This window comes from Rattus rattus, chromosome 17 (assembly GCF_011064425.1).
Source record: "Rattus rattus isolate New Zealand chromosome 17, Rrattus_CSIRO_v1, whole genome shotgun sequence".
Classification (NCBI taxonomy): Eukaryota; Metazoa; Chordata; class Mammalia; order Rodentia; family Muridae; genus Rattus; species Rattus rattus.
In genome coordinates, this window is record NC_046170.1 from 46802629 (window position 1) to 46821848 (window position 19220).

Genomic DNA, 19220 nt, shown 5'->3' on the forward strand with positions numbered 1-19220 from the left:
ATATTAAGCCATACAGCGTGTATAGGATATGATATTTAGATCAATGTAGGAATCCTGCGTTCTGATAACCAACCCAAAAATGGGTGTTGTTAGCTTGTCAGGTTACAAATATACCATTGATTGGCTTTATTTGGAAATTGAAACTTTAAAGTTGAACGGCAACAGAAAGACAGGAATCCCTTGTGTGGAGGGTCGTAAGCCATGACCACATATCAAAATGTGTCTGCTACCTATTTTTATAAAGTTTTATTTAATCAGAGCCATGCTCATTTTTTCATGTGTTCCTTTTTTTTTTTAATAAAAAAGATTTATTTATTATATATAAGTATACTTGAGACACACCAGAAGGGGGCATCAGATCTCATTACAGATGGTTGAGAGCCACCTTGTGGTTGCTGGGACTTGAACTCAGGACCTCGGGAAGAGCAGTCAGTGCTCTTAACCACTAAGCCATCTCTCCAGTCTCTGTTTGTTGAGTTCTTCACACTGCTCTAATGCTACCAGAGCAAAGTCACAATGGATATGTCATCAGGAGCATAGCTCTGGAAGGATCTGTTTTCAGAAAGAATACCCTGATCTTCATCGTCAGGAGACTTCTCTGCTTCCGCTGCAGAGGGATCTACCAGGCACACCAGGAGGACAAGACTTAATTACAATTTGGAAACTTGGGAGTGCACCTACACACACCTTCCCTGTTGTTTTAGCTCTCAAGGATATTTTCCTATTGTTTATTACAAGGCTGAGCTGCCCAAGGTCTCATCTTCCTTTGAAGTCCCAGTGGACTAGTCAGTTCCTCGCACATTACATCACAGCACAGTTCCCTGCTTCCTGTTTCTCTGCCTGTCTCCTTGACACGAGGGTAGGAGCAGGTACTTGTTTAAGATGGTAAACCTGTCTAGGCAATGAGGGAGTGCCGCTCACATTTTTGTGAATGTACTCTCCCCCTCCCCCCACCCCCCTCTCTTAATTACAGAGCGTGGACCTTGCAATACCTCAGTAGGACAGAGGGTTCCTTTCAGTCACAGCCCTGGTTCTTCCATCCCTTACAGTGCTCAAAGAACTGTGCCAGTTCTGAGGAGAACCAGAGTGACGTCTTTCGTAGTATTTTGTGACTACAACTGACAGTTGAAAACTTTCATGTGAGATAAATTATAAATTTCATAAAGATTTGGAGATAGCTACCCGATGTTTCCAGATCCCTTCGTCAGCTCCTGAACTTCTGCATCACCTATAATCAGAGGCAGTCGTTGTGATTATCAACCCACCTTCAGCTCATGTGCCAGCTGATTTTCAAAGTTCCTTTAGATTTTACCCATCTGGGTTAGACTTTTCCTAGATCCAGCAGAGGATACCATCACAAGCACTTCTTGTTTTTTTTCTGTGATTTCCTGTTTACATGATTTTGTCGTATTTCCCCGGTCTTCATGACTATCGTACTGTGGTTCAGAGTAATCTTTGCGTTGTGGAATGCCCTTCCACTTAGTTTTACCTGATATTTTATGATTCAGTTGAAGCGACACATGTTTGGCGGGAACAGTAGCCACACAAATGGCCTTCTGTCCTTATCGGGGGTGGTGCTCTGATCACTGCGGATTTTATGTACAGAGTCGTGCCTGTCCACCCTCTCCATGGCAGTGGTAACTTAATCTTTCTTCTTTTGGTTGAGACAGACACGTAATGTGGGAGCCTTTTGAGACAGGCAAACATTTGGTATCTCTTTATTCTCGCCATCCATTTTGGCATCCATTGGTAGGTTTTGTTGGAAAGAATTATTTCTATGGATTTCTTAATGATGACTTTATTTCCAATATTACTCATTCATCCATCGTTGTTATTGATTTTTTTTTTTAAGACTGGGTCTTATATAGCCCAGGCTGGTCCTCAACTTATTCCGTAGCCCAGGATGAAGCATGTCAGTTGTAGGCGGAGGCCTTTATTGAGATGGGCAATTATTCTGCTCCTCTTTATCTTTTCATCCTGTAACATCGATAGATGTACCAATCTACTGGTAGATTTCCCTGTGACAATTATTTCTATGAATGTTCCTAATGATAATTTATACCCACGTTGCTTCTTATTTGTTTATTCTTATCCATCCACTTACCTATTTATTTATATGTGAGATAAAGACAGACTCATGTAGCCCAGACCAGTTTCCTTGCCGTCTAGTCAAGGATGACCTTGAATTTCTGATTCTCCTGCCTCTACCTCCACAGTACTGGGATGGCAGGATTTTGCCACTATGCCTTGTTTCTGTAATGCTGGGAATGAAATGAGGGGCACTGAGCATCCTAGGGAAGCCACCTACCAACCAGCCATGCCCCGACCCCACTCTTGTCTTTATCATTCAGATTCTACAGCTCTCAGCTTTCCACCATTTTTGACGCCATCACAGATTCTCAGATGTGTTGTTTTGCAAATGTAATCTCCCGGGTGGAATTATTTACTTGGTCCTGAGTTATCCGAGCTTTGGTTGTAGGGGACAGAGGGAATTTCGGCTGTATCTCCTTCCTTTTGATGTGCTTCTTCTGTTTCCAACACTTCCTTGCTCTCAGCATTGCTAGGCCTTCACAATCAATGTGCATTTTCTCTGATCCCCTGTCAAGCAGCTGTTTTTCAAGACACCTTGCCTTACTAGCGAATGACATTAGAAACCTAGATCTGGGCATGGAGTGTGCTCATTGATTCTGGGATGCTATTGCTTCTCAAGGCTGGGACCTCTTTGATTGGTCTAGGAGATCCATCTGTAATACTCATATACACCACCTCTCTGTGTGCCCGGCCACCGGTAGCTGCCCACCACCATAAGATCTTTCTGACCGGCTACCCAGTAGACCACAGTAGATCTAGGAATTCTCATTATCTCAGTGAGGTCATAGCATAATGCTTTCCTCGTTTGTTGGTGTGAAAGAACCTACTATGTTGTCGTACTACGTTGCCGGTCATGAACAGTTATAGCAGTACATTATATATGGTACGTTTTACCATTGTAGGGTATGTTATGTTCCATAGAAAAGCTTAATGATCAATGGTATGCCTTGGTTTTGCCAACAACGGCCTCATACATCTGGTACTTGCAGTGTTATTGATTAATGGCCCACATCCAGTGATTGGCTTATTCATCCAGGTCAGCTCAGGCATTCTCTAGGAACCTCTGGTGGTGTTCACAGAAATGAAGTGGTGTTCTGGGGGTGGGGGTGGGGCTGAGCCCCAGTTCACTCACGGGAGCCATGAGTTTCTGCTGAGCCCCAGTTCAGTTTAACACCACAGAGCTCCTTCCAGCTTCTCCCTTTCAGCAACTGCTGTTTCTGACAGTGAAAATATTGGCTTTCGCCATCCAAAATATTTTCACGCTTTTGTTCATTCCTGATCTGTGCATTTGTGAGCAGAGTGGGAGTTGCTAGACTATGGGCACGCACGGAGTAAATTGCCTCCCTGGAATAGCAAGTATATGACCATCCTTTTGTAGTTAGCTTTATTTTAAACAGTAGAAATAGTGGTTTGTTGTTTTTTTTTCCCCCCACAGTGAATCTAGATGGTTTCTGTTTTATCCCACTTAGTGTGTTCATGTACTTGTTTGCAGAATGGTCGGGATTATCTGTGTTGTTGCTAAGTCCTCAGAGTCGCTGCCTTGTGTTGCTGTCCTGGCAGATAGCTGACTTCAGTTGGTTGTTTGTGTCTTAGCCAATGAATCACAGTCATTGCCTCTGTGCAAAGCTATTCAGAAGCAAGTCCTTTCCCTCTTATTGTCTTGTCTACTCGAATCCTCTCTCTCTGTCTCTCTCTGTCTCTCTGTCTCTGCCTCTCTCTGTCTCTCTCTGTCTCTGTCTTTGTCCCTCCCCACCCTTTTTATCAAACTCTTGCCTGTGACTCATTTCACTGGCCTTTCTTTATGTTTTATACAGTAATGATGAGAAAAGAGTATATTTTTAAATATCCCCGTCCTCACATGCGAAGAGAAGCATATATTGTGTGCATTCAAATATGGACACACACACGAGGCTGGGGACATAGCTCAGCTGGTAGAGCATCTGCCTAGCATGTAGGAAGGGGGCCTGGTTCAGTCTTCAGCATCACAGGATGTGGTGGGTTAGTCTTGTAATCCAGGACTGAGAAATAGGAAGCGAAAGACACCATCCCTGTGCTCTGCAAGCTGAAGGCTAGCCTGGGCAACTTGAGACCCTTCGGGGTGAGAAAACAAAAGAAGGCAAAGAAAACATATATGTACACACACGTGTATATAGATCTTCCTTATACTCAGTAGCGTGTCTGTGTAGAGAAGATTTAAATGCACTCCTACCCTTCCTTTCTGGGATGTCTTACTGTATTTTTACCTGTGACATTTTAGATGGTGAAACTCATTTCCTAGAAACATGTGACTGGAGTGTCAAGCCTCGGGGAGACAATGTTTCACTGAGGTTGGGCTTCCTAAAAAGCTAGCATTCTTGGATACATTGTTGTCGGTATTTTCTCCTAGGTTTGCCTCAGCATGGTGGAGCCTTTGGTAGTGATTTTCGATGCCTTCATTCACAAGTACCATTTTTTTTTCCTGTCATTTCCAGCTGGTAGCAGTATTTGATGAGCAGGATCCCCACCATGGAGGAGATGGTACGAGTGCCAGCTCCACGGGAACCCAGAGTCCAGAGATATTCGGCAGTGAGCTGGGCACCAACAATGTTTCTGCTTTTCGGCCTTATCAAACCACAAGTGAAATTGAGGTCACGCCTTCAGTCCTTCGGGCAAGTAAGTGAGAGTTTTCTGTATTCCGCTCGTTTCATCCTAATTCCCAGCTACCCCCAGCTTCTTTATCTGCCTTTGCTCCTACAAATGGAATTCTTTGTGTTTATCAGACACTGGTTAACAGTTTGAACCCCGGGCCAGTATCTTTTACACAAGAAGCCAGCAGTTATGAACCTGTTCATAGACGGGGTTAGCTTTGTCTATAGTAGAGACTTGTGGTTGCTCGCCAAGGGTAAATGAAGACAGATTACAGTACGCAACCTTGCTCTGTCTTTGTAAATAGAAACAACCAAAGGCTTCTCGTAGTCCGCCCCATCGTAGCCTCGACTCACAGCCCATGTATTTCATGAGACCTAGCGAAGAAGAGACCTTGGCACCAAAGATGTCTGCAGGGGTTTTGGGAGATAGGGAATTCAAACCTCCAGGCAAGTTAGGGACACAGTCTATGATGTGTCACGTGCTAGGGGGGACCCTTAGTCTCAGGATATCTGTTTGAAGAATACCATAACCAATTCTGGGCAGTTTACTTAGAAAAGTGAGATGTTTTTGCTAGAAATAATACGTGTTTGTAAAATTTCAGAGCCGAGCTGCATTTAACAGCAGGTGTTGTTCAGGTTGTAACTCAGGTATGGCATGGTGGTGACTTACGCCTCTAATCCTGATGTCAGGAGGCTGAGGCAGAAACACTTAAGAGTCCTACCCGTAATGGGACCCCGCCACACCCACATTCCTTCTTCAGAGAAATAAATTTAAAGCCCATGTATCTTTCTTTAGGCGTCTCTGCTTAAGATCCCCTCAGTTACCTCAGATAGAGTACTTGGTGAGGTTTTACTGACCGAGAGCAAATGTTTTTCTATAGTCGGTTACATAGTATCTAAAACGCAACATGGGTGATTACTTAGAATGTGTATTTTATTCTTCTCGGATGTACTCTGATTCCTTTTTCTCCCCTTGCTGGTGTGGTCGGTCGCATTTCAACAACTTGGTTCTGCCTGTTTGTAAGCTAAGCTGTGTGTGCCTCCTCTCTTGTTCGCCTCTTGCTTTTTGTCTTATCTATGTCAACTTCAGCTAGAAGTTTAAAATATGCAGGCAGCTTGGATCTGAGTCGAAAACTAAGCACCCAAGACTCAAAGAATGAAAAGAAAAGACCTCATAATTCTCTCAGAGACCCTGCATAAAATAAAAGAAATCTCTACAGAAAATGAAACGAAGTAAGATAAATGTCAAACTCTTTACCGTTCACTGACATCCTTGGTTCCCCACCAAATCTTGTCCTAAAATTATCATTTTTCTTCTCCTGAAATGTTCTCTTAACTTTTAAGGTATTACTAATTTGATAGTTTTTAGAATTTACAGAAAAAGTAATATTTATTGAAAGATTATGCCATAAAGTAAATTCCCCTAGGATTTTTTTTTGTTGTTGTTGTTTGTTTTGTTTTTTGTGTTTTTTTTTTTAACTCTTACTGTGTGTCTTCATATGAATGCTGTGTACATGTGGGCCCATGTGCCATAGCACATATACAGAGGTCAGAGGACCACATCTTGAAGCTTATTTTCTCTGTCACCTTTATGTGGGTTTTCAGATTGAGTTCCTATCACCAGGCTCATGCAGTAAGTGCCTTCAAGGCTTAGCTGTCTGACTGTTCCGCCTTTCCCTTTTGATCTCGGATTTTTCCTTATCTGAGAATATAGAGATCCTACTTAAAGATTTGTTCAAAGATAGAGAAGACTTTGGCTTAGCGATCCAGCCTTTTAACAGTTAGCTGATATTAACATGTTATTTTTTTTGGATCTGATTTAAATATATATTGAAACTACAGATTCCATCCTATTGTATTTGCTTTGAGCTGTTCAAATAGAGCATGGCATACAAATGCTATTCCCAGAATTTCAAGTAATTGCCTCCTCACTGAGTAAGCTCCGTTCAGCATCCACAGCCCTGTTGTGGATGCATTCTGATTATTACATGTTGACAAGGTCATATATCTATTAATTGGACTGGAGATGGGATACAAAATTGCTGTAATTATTGTAATTTTCTAGCTAATTGCAGGGTTGATAGTGAATATTTTACTTCTGCATAATGAAAACCAGTATTCCGTCAGAAGTTGTTTTATAGGGTGTCAGGCATTTTGTTTTATATCTTTGGTGATTTTTGCCCAACACGTACCGATCCACCCCAAATGCCACCACGTTCACAGGCTCAGGGCAAGAAGTTCTTAGCTTCTCTCCACTCTGGTTGCCACATCTCCAACATTGTTTGTTTATAAACGGAGCGTTCTCCTTTCCGGCCTATCGCAAAGGTTGGATGATCTAACCCAATGGGAAGAGGACTCCGGTGCCTCGTATCTCAGCCTATACCCACTTGAGAGTCTCCCCAGGCATTTTAACAAAATTCCTACAGTTTCTGGGTTCTGCTTTTGAGTGTAGAACTCAGTTAATCATTGTTGAGTGTGCTTAGTGCTGTATTATGGGCTTACATATAAGACTTATATACATTGACTCTTACACTAATGCTTCATTGAAGCTAAGCTGGTCTCCCGGTGGGGTTGGGGTTTATGGTGCGAACCAAATTGACAGTTTAAAAAAACAGCGGATTGTGCATAGAGTGATTGCACTGTCGAGGTATCGCAGAGAGGGGTGCTATGTTAACAAAGGGCTGCTGGGAGCTCGCTATGGAGCCAGTACGAGCAGGATGATGCCTGTTCCCTGTTAAAACACAAACTGGGGGAGCGGGTGAAAATCGCCAAACCTAATGATCGATTTGGCAGATAAGACGGGCTGTCAGGTGATGGCAGCTAGCTGCCTGCACCACATTGTTTGTTCCAAAGGACGATGTTTAAACACCACGAGGAAAAAACAAACAAATTATCTTTTCCTAGTGGTAACTCGGTATCACAAAGAAGCACACTTCTTTTTCTAAGTTCCCCGTTTCGCAGCCAGCAATCGCTATGTGACAATTTACGTTGTAGAGCGCTTTCATATTTGCCTGGTCACGTGGCTCCTGTATGGGAAAATAGAGTAAAATACATCTGCGTACTTCACAATCAAGACATACGAGGCTTCAAACATACCAGGTAAGGCGGAGGTGGCCAGGGCATCGCTGGCTGGCAGACTCTCATCTGTGATCATCCCGCTGATAATCCTTCAAAGTCACATTGCTGCCTTACCCAGGAAGCACCATGACATGTACACACGGGGCAGCCTCCTCCCCACTGAGGCTCTGGACACTGTGTTGTATGAAGGAAGTTTGAAGATCACAGGCTTTTAAAACACGCAGCCCATAGGAAAATTCCCACGTTGCTTTCCCCATGTTTATCACTTGGCAACAGGCGGAACGAGCTAAAATAATAGCACATGTGTGCTTAAGGCACAACCATAGCTTAGGTCTTTAAATCTAAGAAAAGAATCGTTGCTGAGAACTGGCAGACGTACATGCCACAACATCTTTATTGGTTAATTTGCCACATTTCCAGATACTTGATTCAAATGTACCTTTGCACTTCCTGGATGGCCTCAGTTTTTCCAAGTCAATTATAGATAGAATGAATATTAGGGTCTTGCTTTTATTCATGTGGGTGAGAAGTACTTTTGCTTATTGCCTCAGTGGTCTTCTTCATGCTGGGCATGTCCTCTTCCACAGTGCTACACTCTAGTCTCATAGCACACTAGCACAGACACACACACACAGACACACAGACACACAGACACACAGACACACACACACACACACACACACACACACACACACACCTCTTAATGTATGTACTATAAAGATGCTTTGCTCTGTGTGTGATCAACAGTCTAATAGCATGAGAAACATTGTCTTTTTGTGCCTGTTACCAACACATGTAATTCTGGCCTTCTGGTAGACCATTCTTGTTCCCCCTAGGACAGACTGATCTGGTAGGATTCAGGTCACGCATCGGGTCTCCATGTCATGTATTCCTGAGATGAACCACAGGTTTCTTCAGAAGTTGCTTTTGAAATTAGAGGCAAGTCATGTGGAACTGGTTCCTTCTATAGAAAGTTCTCTCTCGTTCCACGTCTGCTGTACAGTCATAGATTACCATTCCTGCCTCAAAGATTTCTCCACTGCACAATCATTTTCCCATCATTTCTTGTCTTTAATGATTAAAGTTTTCTTGACCTGGAGGGCCTGATTTGATCTTCCTTTTTTTTATGGGACTCGACTCTATATGCCTGATTATGCTGTCTGTCTATCAAACTGAGCAATGGTTGTTTGCACCTGAAAATCTGTGATGTTTGTGTTGTCATGGCTATCTTGGGGTAGAAAGCCTTTTTTCAATGGCAATAAGAAGTGTGTTGTTATACACACGCGCGCGCGCGCGCGAGCGCGCGCACACACACACACACACACACACACACACACATACACACACACACCCCTACATGAAAGTGTTTCAGTACACACTGTACAATAGTAAATATACAAAGTATCTTTTTGTTTCCATCTTCTGTTGTCTTTTGTCTTCTGTTGCATCGGGTGCTCAATCCTTTATGAAGTATGTTGTCACATACAACTACATGAAAGTGTTTCAGTATACACTGTACAATTGTAAATATACAAAGCATCTTTTTATTTTGTCTCCTGTTGCATCTGGTACTCAAACCTTTATTGTTTAATTCCTGTCCTACACATATTGTGGTTTACTCTGTCTGCTTGGAAGCCTGCATCAAATCTCTTTCTCTGCTGCATTTGACATAGATCTCTTGTTTGTTTTTTCTTGAGGATATGTTTGCTTATTTATAGTTCTCAGAACAATATTTTCGAACACCCGGAATAGTTTTGCGTCCCATGTTTTGTTTGATCGTATTCGGCTCCTGTGGCAAGATGGAGACCTCTCTTCTGTCTCAGAACCACTGAGCCATTCCCAGTGACTGGGTGAGCGAAAGCTTTTGTTGTTGTGACCTCCTCCACTTCTAGATGTAACTAACGGTCTCTGTGGGGTGACATTTCAAAGGATGAAAATGTCCCTGAAAGTCAAAGTCATTTTGTTTTTAAATTTTTTCTATTGATTTTCAATTACTTATCAATTTATTGCCCACCATGAGAGGGAGATTTCGATCACTCACAAGCACCAAAGATAACCAGTGTCCATAACTGATCAAATTATTTATTCCAGCTCATGGATTCAGTTTAGAGTTATCTCATCTTGCTGCTTGGGCCTGTAGATCTCACTGTGAATCATGGCAGGAGTTCAGTGAATGCGTTATAACTGCCAGGAAGTAAACTAGAAGAGAACATGGGTTAAGGTCTGATAATACCTTTTGAGGGCTCGATTCCTTATGACCTGGCTTCTTCTCTGCAATCTCTGCTTCTAGAAGGTTCTAAGGTTTTCTAGCAGTGCTGGTGAGCCTCGATTGCATCACATGGCTTCCCGTGGACATTTCTCATCGAAACTGCAGCTCCCACAGACAGACCAACATCTTTCTGCTCCATAAAAAGTCTTAATTATATATGATTACATGGTGGCTGGTGAGGGTAGAAGTGTGGGTGCATAGTAGGGTGCTCAGATGTGCTGCAGAAAACCTCCTTAGGAAATAGATGTTTTATAGTAAAGGTCTTTCAGCATTCTGCATTTGATGTGTCCTTTCAATGTCTTTATACTTACATTATTTGAAAGCTGAACTGAATCTAGAATTGCCCTTGCTCCCCACCTCACCATCCTGCTGTTTCTGCCTCTTGTTATAAGTGCAAACCGTTGGTTTCATTTGTTCTTAAATCACATCATACTGTGGGTTCCCTCATTGACTTCCTTCCTCCCATTCTCTCTGAAATGTCTGGGATGTATGTGTACCCTCCACACCATCTATTCTAGGGCTCCACAGCTGCATGTGTCTGTACCCTACACACCTGTGTGTTTTTCCACAGCTAGTGTCTGCTCCCTTCACACCATCTATTCTAGGGCTTCACAGCTGCATGTGTCTGTACCCTACACACCTGTGTGTTTTGGGGATTCACAGCTTCATGTGTCTGTACCCTCCACACCATCTATTCTAGGGCTTCACAGCTGCATGTATCTGTACCCTACACATCTGTGTGCTTTAGGGATTCACAGCTGCATGTGTCTGTACCCTACATACAGGTGTGTTCTAGGGCTCCACAGCTGCAGGTATCTGCAGTCTAGGGCTTCACAGCTGCATATGTCTGCACCTTACACACCTGTGTGTTCTAGGGCTCCACAGCTGCAGGTGTCTGTACCCTACACACCTGTGTGTTCTAGGGCTTCACAGCTACTTTCCTTTTTTCTCCTCAACCCTTTCTTTCACTTTTCAAGACATGTAGCCCTGGCTATCCTAGAACTCACTCTGTAGACTAGGCTGGCCTCCAGTGCAGAGATTTGGCTGCCCCTTCCTGCAGAGAGCTAGGATTAAAGGTATAAACCACCACACCTGGTTTAAGTGTGAAGTAGCAAACAGCTGTCACAAGAGTAAGCTGCCACCTTGCAGTTGTACCGCTGTCCACTAGGTGTCTTTTTATGCCTTTTTGGTAGTTGCCTATTAATCATTTGATATATGTGTGTATATCGGTATCTTATGATTCATAAACGTGCTTATGTCTCAGTATATACACAAAGCAGATGATGAGGCTATGTATGGGAAGAGTTTACAAGTAGTGAGGATAATAATGATTTTTTTTCTTTTTTAAAGTTAATTCTCATGTTTAAAGATGGAAAATTACAACTGGATCAGTCAGGGCAGCTCGGACCAACGGTAATCTGGAAAAGTCCGTGACCGAAGGGCGTCTCAAAGCTCTGCTAGGTTATGCAGCCTATTATCACGCTTAATTAAAATGTCACTGTGGGCCTTGGCTGATCCATCGGCCGATTTGTTATTTAAATCAGCTGGAACAGTGTTTATTTTAAATATAGAGTTTGCGAGAATGAATTAGAAAAGGATATTACGTTGCTTGGCAGTGATGCTTCAGCCTGGAGATTTATGGTTTAGAACGAGGAAGAGCAGCTGGTGATTAGTTAGACTAACAGTGCATGGATGTCTAGTAAGGATTCCGATTAGCCAAATGGTTATGGTTATGTCTGAACTGGATCAAGCGGGCTGGGAAAGGGAGACAGAATCAAAGTCTCCGGTGGATCAAAACTCAGGAAAATAACATCATTCTGACTTCTGATCTGTAGGCAAGGCTAGGTTGGGAGGGTCTCAAAGCCTTGGTGACAAGGAGCCAGGAGGTTGTTTTAGCCAGAGAAGTGATCTCTTTGCTTCTCTTTTAAAGGGAGTGTTTTTTTCTCTTGTAAGCTGATAGCTCTGTGTCTATTTTATTTTGTGAGGCAGGATCTCATGCTGCTCATACTGGCCTGAGGCTGACTTTGAACCGAATGTCCTTCTGCCTCTACCTCCCAAGTGCTGGGATTATAGGTACCGGCTACCCTACCTTTCTGTGTGTTTTTCTCTATAGATAGATACTTCTAATAAAGTTTAATTTTTAAATTAGACATAGTAATTAGATGTAGTTACTGTACTTCTGTTGATGTGAGGAGTCACCATGACTAAGGCAACTCTCATGAAAGAAAGCATTTCACTAGGGTCTTGCTTACAGTTTAGAGGGTCAGTCCATGCTCATTATGGTAGGAAGCTGACAGGCCTTAGCTGAGAGATTCACATCTTTACCCATAGGCAGCTGGGTAGACAGGCAGGCAGAGAAGAGAAAGGTGAAGACAGACAAACAGACAGGGAGTCAGAGTGAGCCTGGTGTTGACTATTGAACACTCAAACCAGTGACACACCTCCTTTGACAAGGCCGCACCTCCTAATCCTTCTCAAACATTTCCACTTCCTGGTGACTAAACATTTGAAAATAAGAGCCTGTCGTGGCCATTCTCATTCAAATCACCACAGACATTAGTAATTAGTAATAGCAATTGCAATACTGTGGTGTGATGGTTTGTATGTGCTGGGCCCAGGGAATAGCACTGTTAGGAGGTGTGGTCTTGTGGAATGGGTGTGGCCTTGTTGGAGTAGGTGTGTCATTGTGGGTGTGGGCTTTAAAACCCTTATCCTAGCTGCCTAGAAGCCAGTATTCTGCTAGCAGCCTTCAGATGAAGATGTAGAACTCTCAGTTCCTCCTGCACCATGCCTGCCTGGATGCTCCCATGTTCCTGCCTTGATGATAATGGACTGAACCTCTGAGCCTGTAAGCCAGCCCCAGTTAAATGTTTTTCTTTATCAGAGTTGTCCTGGTTATGGTGCTGCTTCGTAGCAATAAAACCCTAACTGAGACACAATGTAACAATATATACGTGACCGTGGTATTCCTGTCCATATACCTTGTTGTCCTCTCCTAGCCCCCTACATTGGTTATTTTTCTCCTTGCTCTGGTGAGGGGAAGAGAGTTGACAAAAGACAACTCAAGAAAGGAAGGGCAGACAAAACATATGAGTGCAGGGCAACTGGTCCCACAATAGCTGCAGTGCCTAAGCAGAAATCAAAAAATCAGAAGCGAGTCTGGTTCTCAAACTCTCAGACGCCGTTATTCCTCCCATTCTGGTGCCTATTTACCCCTGGAAGGCTTCATCTCCCAAAGATATTGAGCTACTGTTGGAGGCTAAGCATCCAAATATATGATCCTGGGGGGCGTGTGGATATCATATCCAAACCACACCAGTCCAAACACCCACAGATTGAGTGGGTGTCACCATATTCTCAGTTGAACATGGCACTTCTGTCGTATGCATGATTGCATCCGTTCTTGTACCCAATAATGAACGGTGCATGAACTCCTCAGGTTCTCCCACACACTCAACAAATGTTCAGATTCCCCGACCCTGCTACCGGGACAGAGCCATTGTGCTCCCTGATTGGTGGCTGCCTGTACACTAGTGAAGGCTTGAACAGGATATACAGCTGCTGCTGGGTTGGTCGTTTTAAATACGTCAAGAAGGAGAACAGTGGCAGTGAGGGCCAACCATGGAGAGCTTCATTTACACTTCGCTTTATTGAGGTGAGCACTGTGGAGTGCTGCTGTTTTATGAAAAACAGAATTCTGGCCATTATTATATAATTCTGTTTGACGGATTTAGAAGAAATGCCCTGGTTAAAGAGATGTTTGTTCTGTTTTTAGCTTGTCTGCATCATTAGAAAAAAATGTCATGATAATGACTCACTTTTGTACTGTGTGAAATTTCGATGAGAAAAATCATGTACAGACTGTGAATACTGAACCATGCGGTGGTTTCACCGTCCCAGCCTGCACTTCACTTTGACTTCCCCGGGGGTCCTATAAGCTCAGCGGCTGGGAATCCTCCACTGCTGACCTCTGCCTCAGCTGCCAGTCTTTACCTAGTTCAGCCCATCCTACTCTTGGTTTATTAGGAACTGGCTATGTGAGCGCTTACTATTTTTAAAGAATTGATGATTTTCTTGAGGGTTGCGCCTGCATTCTGCAGCTAATTTTATGCCTATCTCCAGAGCATGCAGGGTTTTGTTTTGTTTTATTTCTTGTAAGCACATGCTGCATGGGAGAGGCACGAGGGCTGGAGGCCAGGGAGTTCAGGATTAGTCTCAGCAACAGAGGGAGACCCACGTCTCAAGAGGAGCAGAAAGAATGCTACCTTTCCATGAGTTCAATTCCCAGCAACCACATGGTGGCTCACAACCATCTACGATGAGATCTGGTGCCCTCTTCTGGCCTGCATGTGCACATGCTGGTGCATCGCTGTATGTCCAAGCTCCACAGTGCTGAACTTCCCGTTCTTCCTCTCAGCTCACGAGACTAGCACATTGGTGTCCTTGAACAGGGATCGAGAAGGCTCTCGAGGGCAGCATGATCAACCACTGTTTGAGTCTGTGGAGACATCGTCAGGGTCCCAGGCTATACCCGATCTGTCGGTTTCACTGACCAAAAATTCCTTTAATGTGGGTTTCTTTTTTTAAACCATGGAAGATTTTGTTAGTGTGGCCTTTCACTGGATGCCATTGTTATATTGTCTAAGGCTTTAAATTTATATGAAAACGTCATAATTAACTTCTTGAGGTGTAACCTGGCCTCTGTCTCCTGTAGTGGCAGATGACCTTGGATGTCTGATCATCCAGCGTCTGTCCCCCTAGTGCTTATATCCACTTATATATATATGGAAGCTGGGTATTAAGGTTGGGTCTTTGAGCATGCTGGGCTCCTTACCAGCTGAGCCGTAGCCCCCGTGCACTAGCATCTTCCTGCATCTGTGTCCTGGATTGACTGGTGCTCCCGTAACAGCTCTGTTACCATGGACAATTGAGTCATTTGATTAGGAGATACCCCCTCTCAAAGCCTGCCTCAGTGGTCCTCTGCCTTACTTTCCTGCCTTCTGACTCCACTCTGTGCATTAGCAAGGCGTATATAGGGCTAACTTTGGATTCAGGGCCTTGGGTTTTATTGCTTCTGAGAAGTTCGCTTTATCTGTGGGCTCATTGGTGGCTACTGCCTTAAAAAACGAAACAATGCGAATAAACAAATGGGCTAAACAAACAGGGAAGGTCTTTTTTCAAAATTTCCCGAGTAGGGACCCCCAGGGTTCTTCTCCTGGGTAAAAAACAATGCCTCTTTGCCTTATAAACAAAAAGATATGCTCTACTTTTAAATTGGAGTTCAAACCCCTTCATCTTCCAAACCCTCAGATTACATGTGTATGCTAGAAATGTGTTAGGGATTTAAGTTTTTTTACTGTATTCTATGCTGGCCTCTAACCCTGTAGCGAAGGATGACCTTGAATCCCGACTCCTTCCTTTTACCCTCAGTACTGGGATCTCAGGCACGACGTGCACACCTGATTTATTCATTGCTAGGGATTAAACCCAGGCCTTTTGTGTGTCCTTTTTTGGTAAAACTTAGAGCCAATGTGTCTTTTAACTCTGTGCCCCCATTCCTTTTACCCAGAGTTTGAGTGTAAAGTTGTTACAGAGGGTTTGGACTTAAGTTTAGCACGGATCAGTGAAAGAAGAGGGTAGAGGTTAAAGGCGAGTGGATGGATAGATGGATAAATTGCTGGTAATGAGATATTCATTGGCTAAAGAGGGTTAGGAACACAGTGTCCCATCAAGCACGACCCTCCATGTTTAGCGTCGGTACCTCCGTGCCTTCTTTATATCTCTCCTGCTTTGATCATTGCTCCTAACATGCTAAGTCTACTCCTTAAACTGTAAGGTGAATGTGAACTGGGATTATGACGAGACGGATTGCTGCATTCTGGGAACGTGTCAGACTTTTCTGACGATTGATCGATCTTTCTGGGCAATTCCACAGAATAGCAATAGGAACATTTACTTCCTGAGCTCCAAGTAGCAGGCTGCAGTCTTTTCCCTGATGAGAAAGTGAAGACGTTTCTTTTCCTTTGGTCGCTCGTTTCTAGTGATTTCATGGTTATGTCAATAAGACGTTTAACTTGTTTTTTTTTCCTCATTTGATCGAGTGGATATGTGTGTTGGTCCGAAATGCACTCCGTCGCTGGTGTGTTCTGCACGATTCTCATGATTAAGTTTCAAGGTGCTAAGTACCATCGCCTCTTGGTAGACTCTCTCTCTGCTCTTTTAGGAATGCAAACATGAAAGGAACGTGGTTTGTCAAAACATTGTCTAATCTTTGCAGATCTATTCCATTTGGGGCATGATAATTCAGAACCACACTTTGCTTTAGAGAAGTTGTGAAATCTGAGGTTTCAAAGGGTTTTGAGTTTAGGGACATTTTTCCATCAAAGAAGAGTAGCTTTCTCTGTGTGCCCTGTCTCCTGTGCATTGTGGGATTGGTAATTGAAAGGCAATTGCTTGGAATACATTAATTCTAATTAACTTTTCAGTGTACACTTTTTAATCTACTACTTCCTGGCATGTTAGAGTCAGTGCACATATTATTATATTATTGTCATTATTCTCGTTTCAAATAGGTCTCATCCATCCCTGGCCAGCCTTAGACTTGCCGTGTAGCCACAGATGGCCTTGAACTCTCTCTCTCTTCGATTCTCAGGTGACAGGCCTGTGCTACCCACTCAGGTTAAGTGGTGCTTGTGATCAAACCCAGGACTTGGGCATGTGAGCCAAGTGCCCTAGCAACTGAGGCACGTCCCTAACCCTGTCTCCTGTTAACAATGATGCTTCAAAGTCTGCTGTCCTCTGCACACGCAGTCGCTGTGCTACAAACACAAATGCTGTCAGTTGATGAACAGTTGCATTAGCATATTTTTCAGTTGTTTGTTCATGATAAAATACCACGGCCAGAAGCAATTATTAGAAGAAAGCCTTGTTGGCCTTTAGGCAAGGCATAGTAGCAGTCAGCTAGAGCAGGAAGCTAGAGAGCATATATCCGTTCACATGTAGGGAGGCAGAGAGAGAGAAAGAGACAGAGAGAGACATGTTGGGAGAGATACACAGAGGCACACAGAGAGAGACACAGAGAGAGAGAGACACACACACATATACACACTCATATACACAGAGAAGAAGTGAGAAACAGAGAGACAACCAGACAGATATATACACATATATATATATATATATATATATATAAGAGATACAAAGAGAGACAGAGAGACAGAGAGACAGACACACACACACATATACACACACTCAGAACACACACACATAAACACATACAGAGAGGAGAGACAGACAGACAGACAGACACACACACCGAGAGAGAGAGAGAGAAGAGAAGAGAAGAGAAGAGAAGAGAAACAGAAACAGAGAGAGGCAGACAAACACACACACATACATACATACAGAGAGGAGAGACAGACACACAGGGGAGGAGAGACAGATGGGCAGACAGACAGACAGACACACACACACAAAGAGAGAGAGAGAGAGAGAGAGAGAGAGAGAGAGAGAGAGAGAGAGAGAGAGAAACTCTTACCTTTCTTTCCCACTGTTATTAGAATCTGTGGAGCCTCATTAGAATTTTCAAACATCTTATTGACTTTTTTTAAAGATTGATTTCATGTTGTTTTGCCTACATCTATGTATGTGCACCACACTTGTACTGGTGGCCACGGAGGTCAGAAAGAGGGTTTCTGGATCCATAACTGGAGTTAGGGAAAGTTTTAAGCCCCCATGTGGTACCAAGAATAGAATTCCAGGTCCCCTGCAAGGGCAGTCAGGAAACTGGCAAGGCATAATAAACCCTCAAAATGAGCCCTAGGATACAGGCTTTTCCCAGCAGTCCTGTACAGTGTCCTCAAACAAGGGTTGAAATACCCATAACTGGGACCAAGGGTTCAAATACCCATAACTGTGGAGGACATTCCTTAATCAAACCACATTATGTATTGATTTCTGAAATAACAAGTCTTTTTGTAAATTTAAAAAATAAATTGTGGGAAAGGAAAATGTAAGTTAACAACTATAAAAAAGGAACAATTTTACCCATATCTGATCTTGACATCTGCTGGGATGGGAGAAAATCCAGTCTATATGTCATTATTAGCTTGCTTTGTCAGACCCCTGCAGACCTGCACGGGTTCTAGCCCCATTACCAGTCATCTGGACTCTTAGGGTTCACTTCTTTCTTCTTTAAAGCCACAGTCTGAATATGCAGTCCAGGTTGCCACGGATTTTGAATGTATAGCTCAGACTGGCCTACAATTTGGAATCCTCCTGCCTCAGTTTCCATTAAAAGTCTATACCACTAAGCCCAGCTCTGAGTTTTAATTAGTTACAGCGTTGTTTACATTTTCTTTAAGATGATTTTATGCGGTGTATGGATAAAGTATGGTGACCTCCTCTGTTGTGTTTAGTCACCAGTAAGAGCATCTAGGGAGCTGGATAAACACCAAACCAGCGGAGACAGTGTGTCCAAGTGAACCGAAACTAATTTATAAGAATGTGATCACCACTATATGTGCTTCTGTTTCTGGGAGTTCACTTTTCTCACAAGTTATCAACTTATTCTGTGGTACCTCTCAGCCTGTTGTTATTTTAACTTTTATATGTCAGCAAGCATATATGAAAAGGGGAACACACATGTATGAAACCAGACACCCAGGTCAGGATTGCTTGCACAGTGGTCACTGGAACACCTAGGTCAGGGTTGCAATCAGTCACCAGGATACCCAAGTCAGGGTTCCACACTGATCACTGGAACACCCAGACTACAGAAGTGCACACCAATCACTGGGACACACAGACTACAGGGTTGCACACCAATCACTGGGACACACAGACAACAGGGTTGCACACCAATCACTGGGACACCCAGACTACAGAAGTGCACACCAATCACTGGGACACACAGACTACAGGGTTACACACCAATCACTGAGATACCCAGATCAGGGTTACACACCAATCACTGGGACACCCAGGTCAGGATTACACACTGATCATTGGGACACCCAGACTACAGCATTGTCCAGCATTCTCTAGCTATTAGCACCATTCTCATATTGCGGGTGGATCGCCACTGAGAAAGAATTGCAACATTTTCCCTTGCTTTGTTTGTTATGTATAATAGAAATAAATTTTTCTTATTTCAC

General features: G+C 43.3%; 1 protein-coding gene across 1 annotated transcript in view; it reads left to right on the plus strand.

Annotated features, from left to right (window-relative positions):
- Nucleotides 1-19220, plus strand: part of Pard3 (par-3 family cell polarity regulator) — a 546246-nt gene that overhangs the window by 209470 nt on the left and 317556 nt on the right. Inside the window, 1 exon segment of the mRNA XM_032887697.1 lies at nt 4563-4743. Within this exon segment, the coding sequence (XP_032743588.1) occupies nt 4563-4743 (181 nt within the window).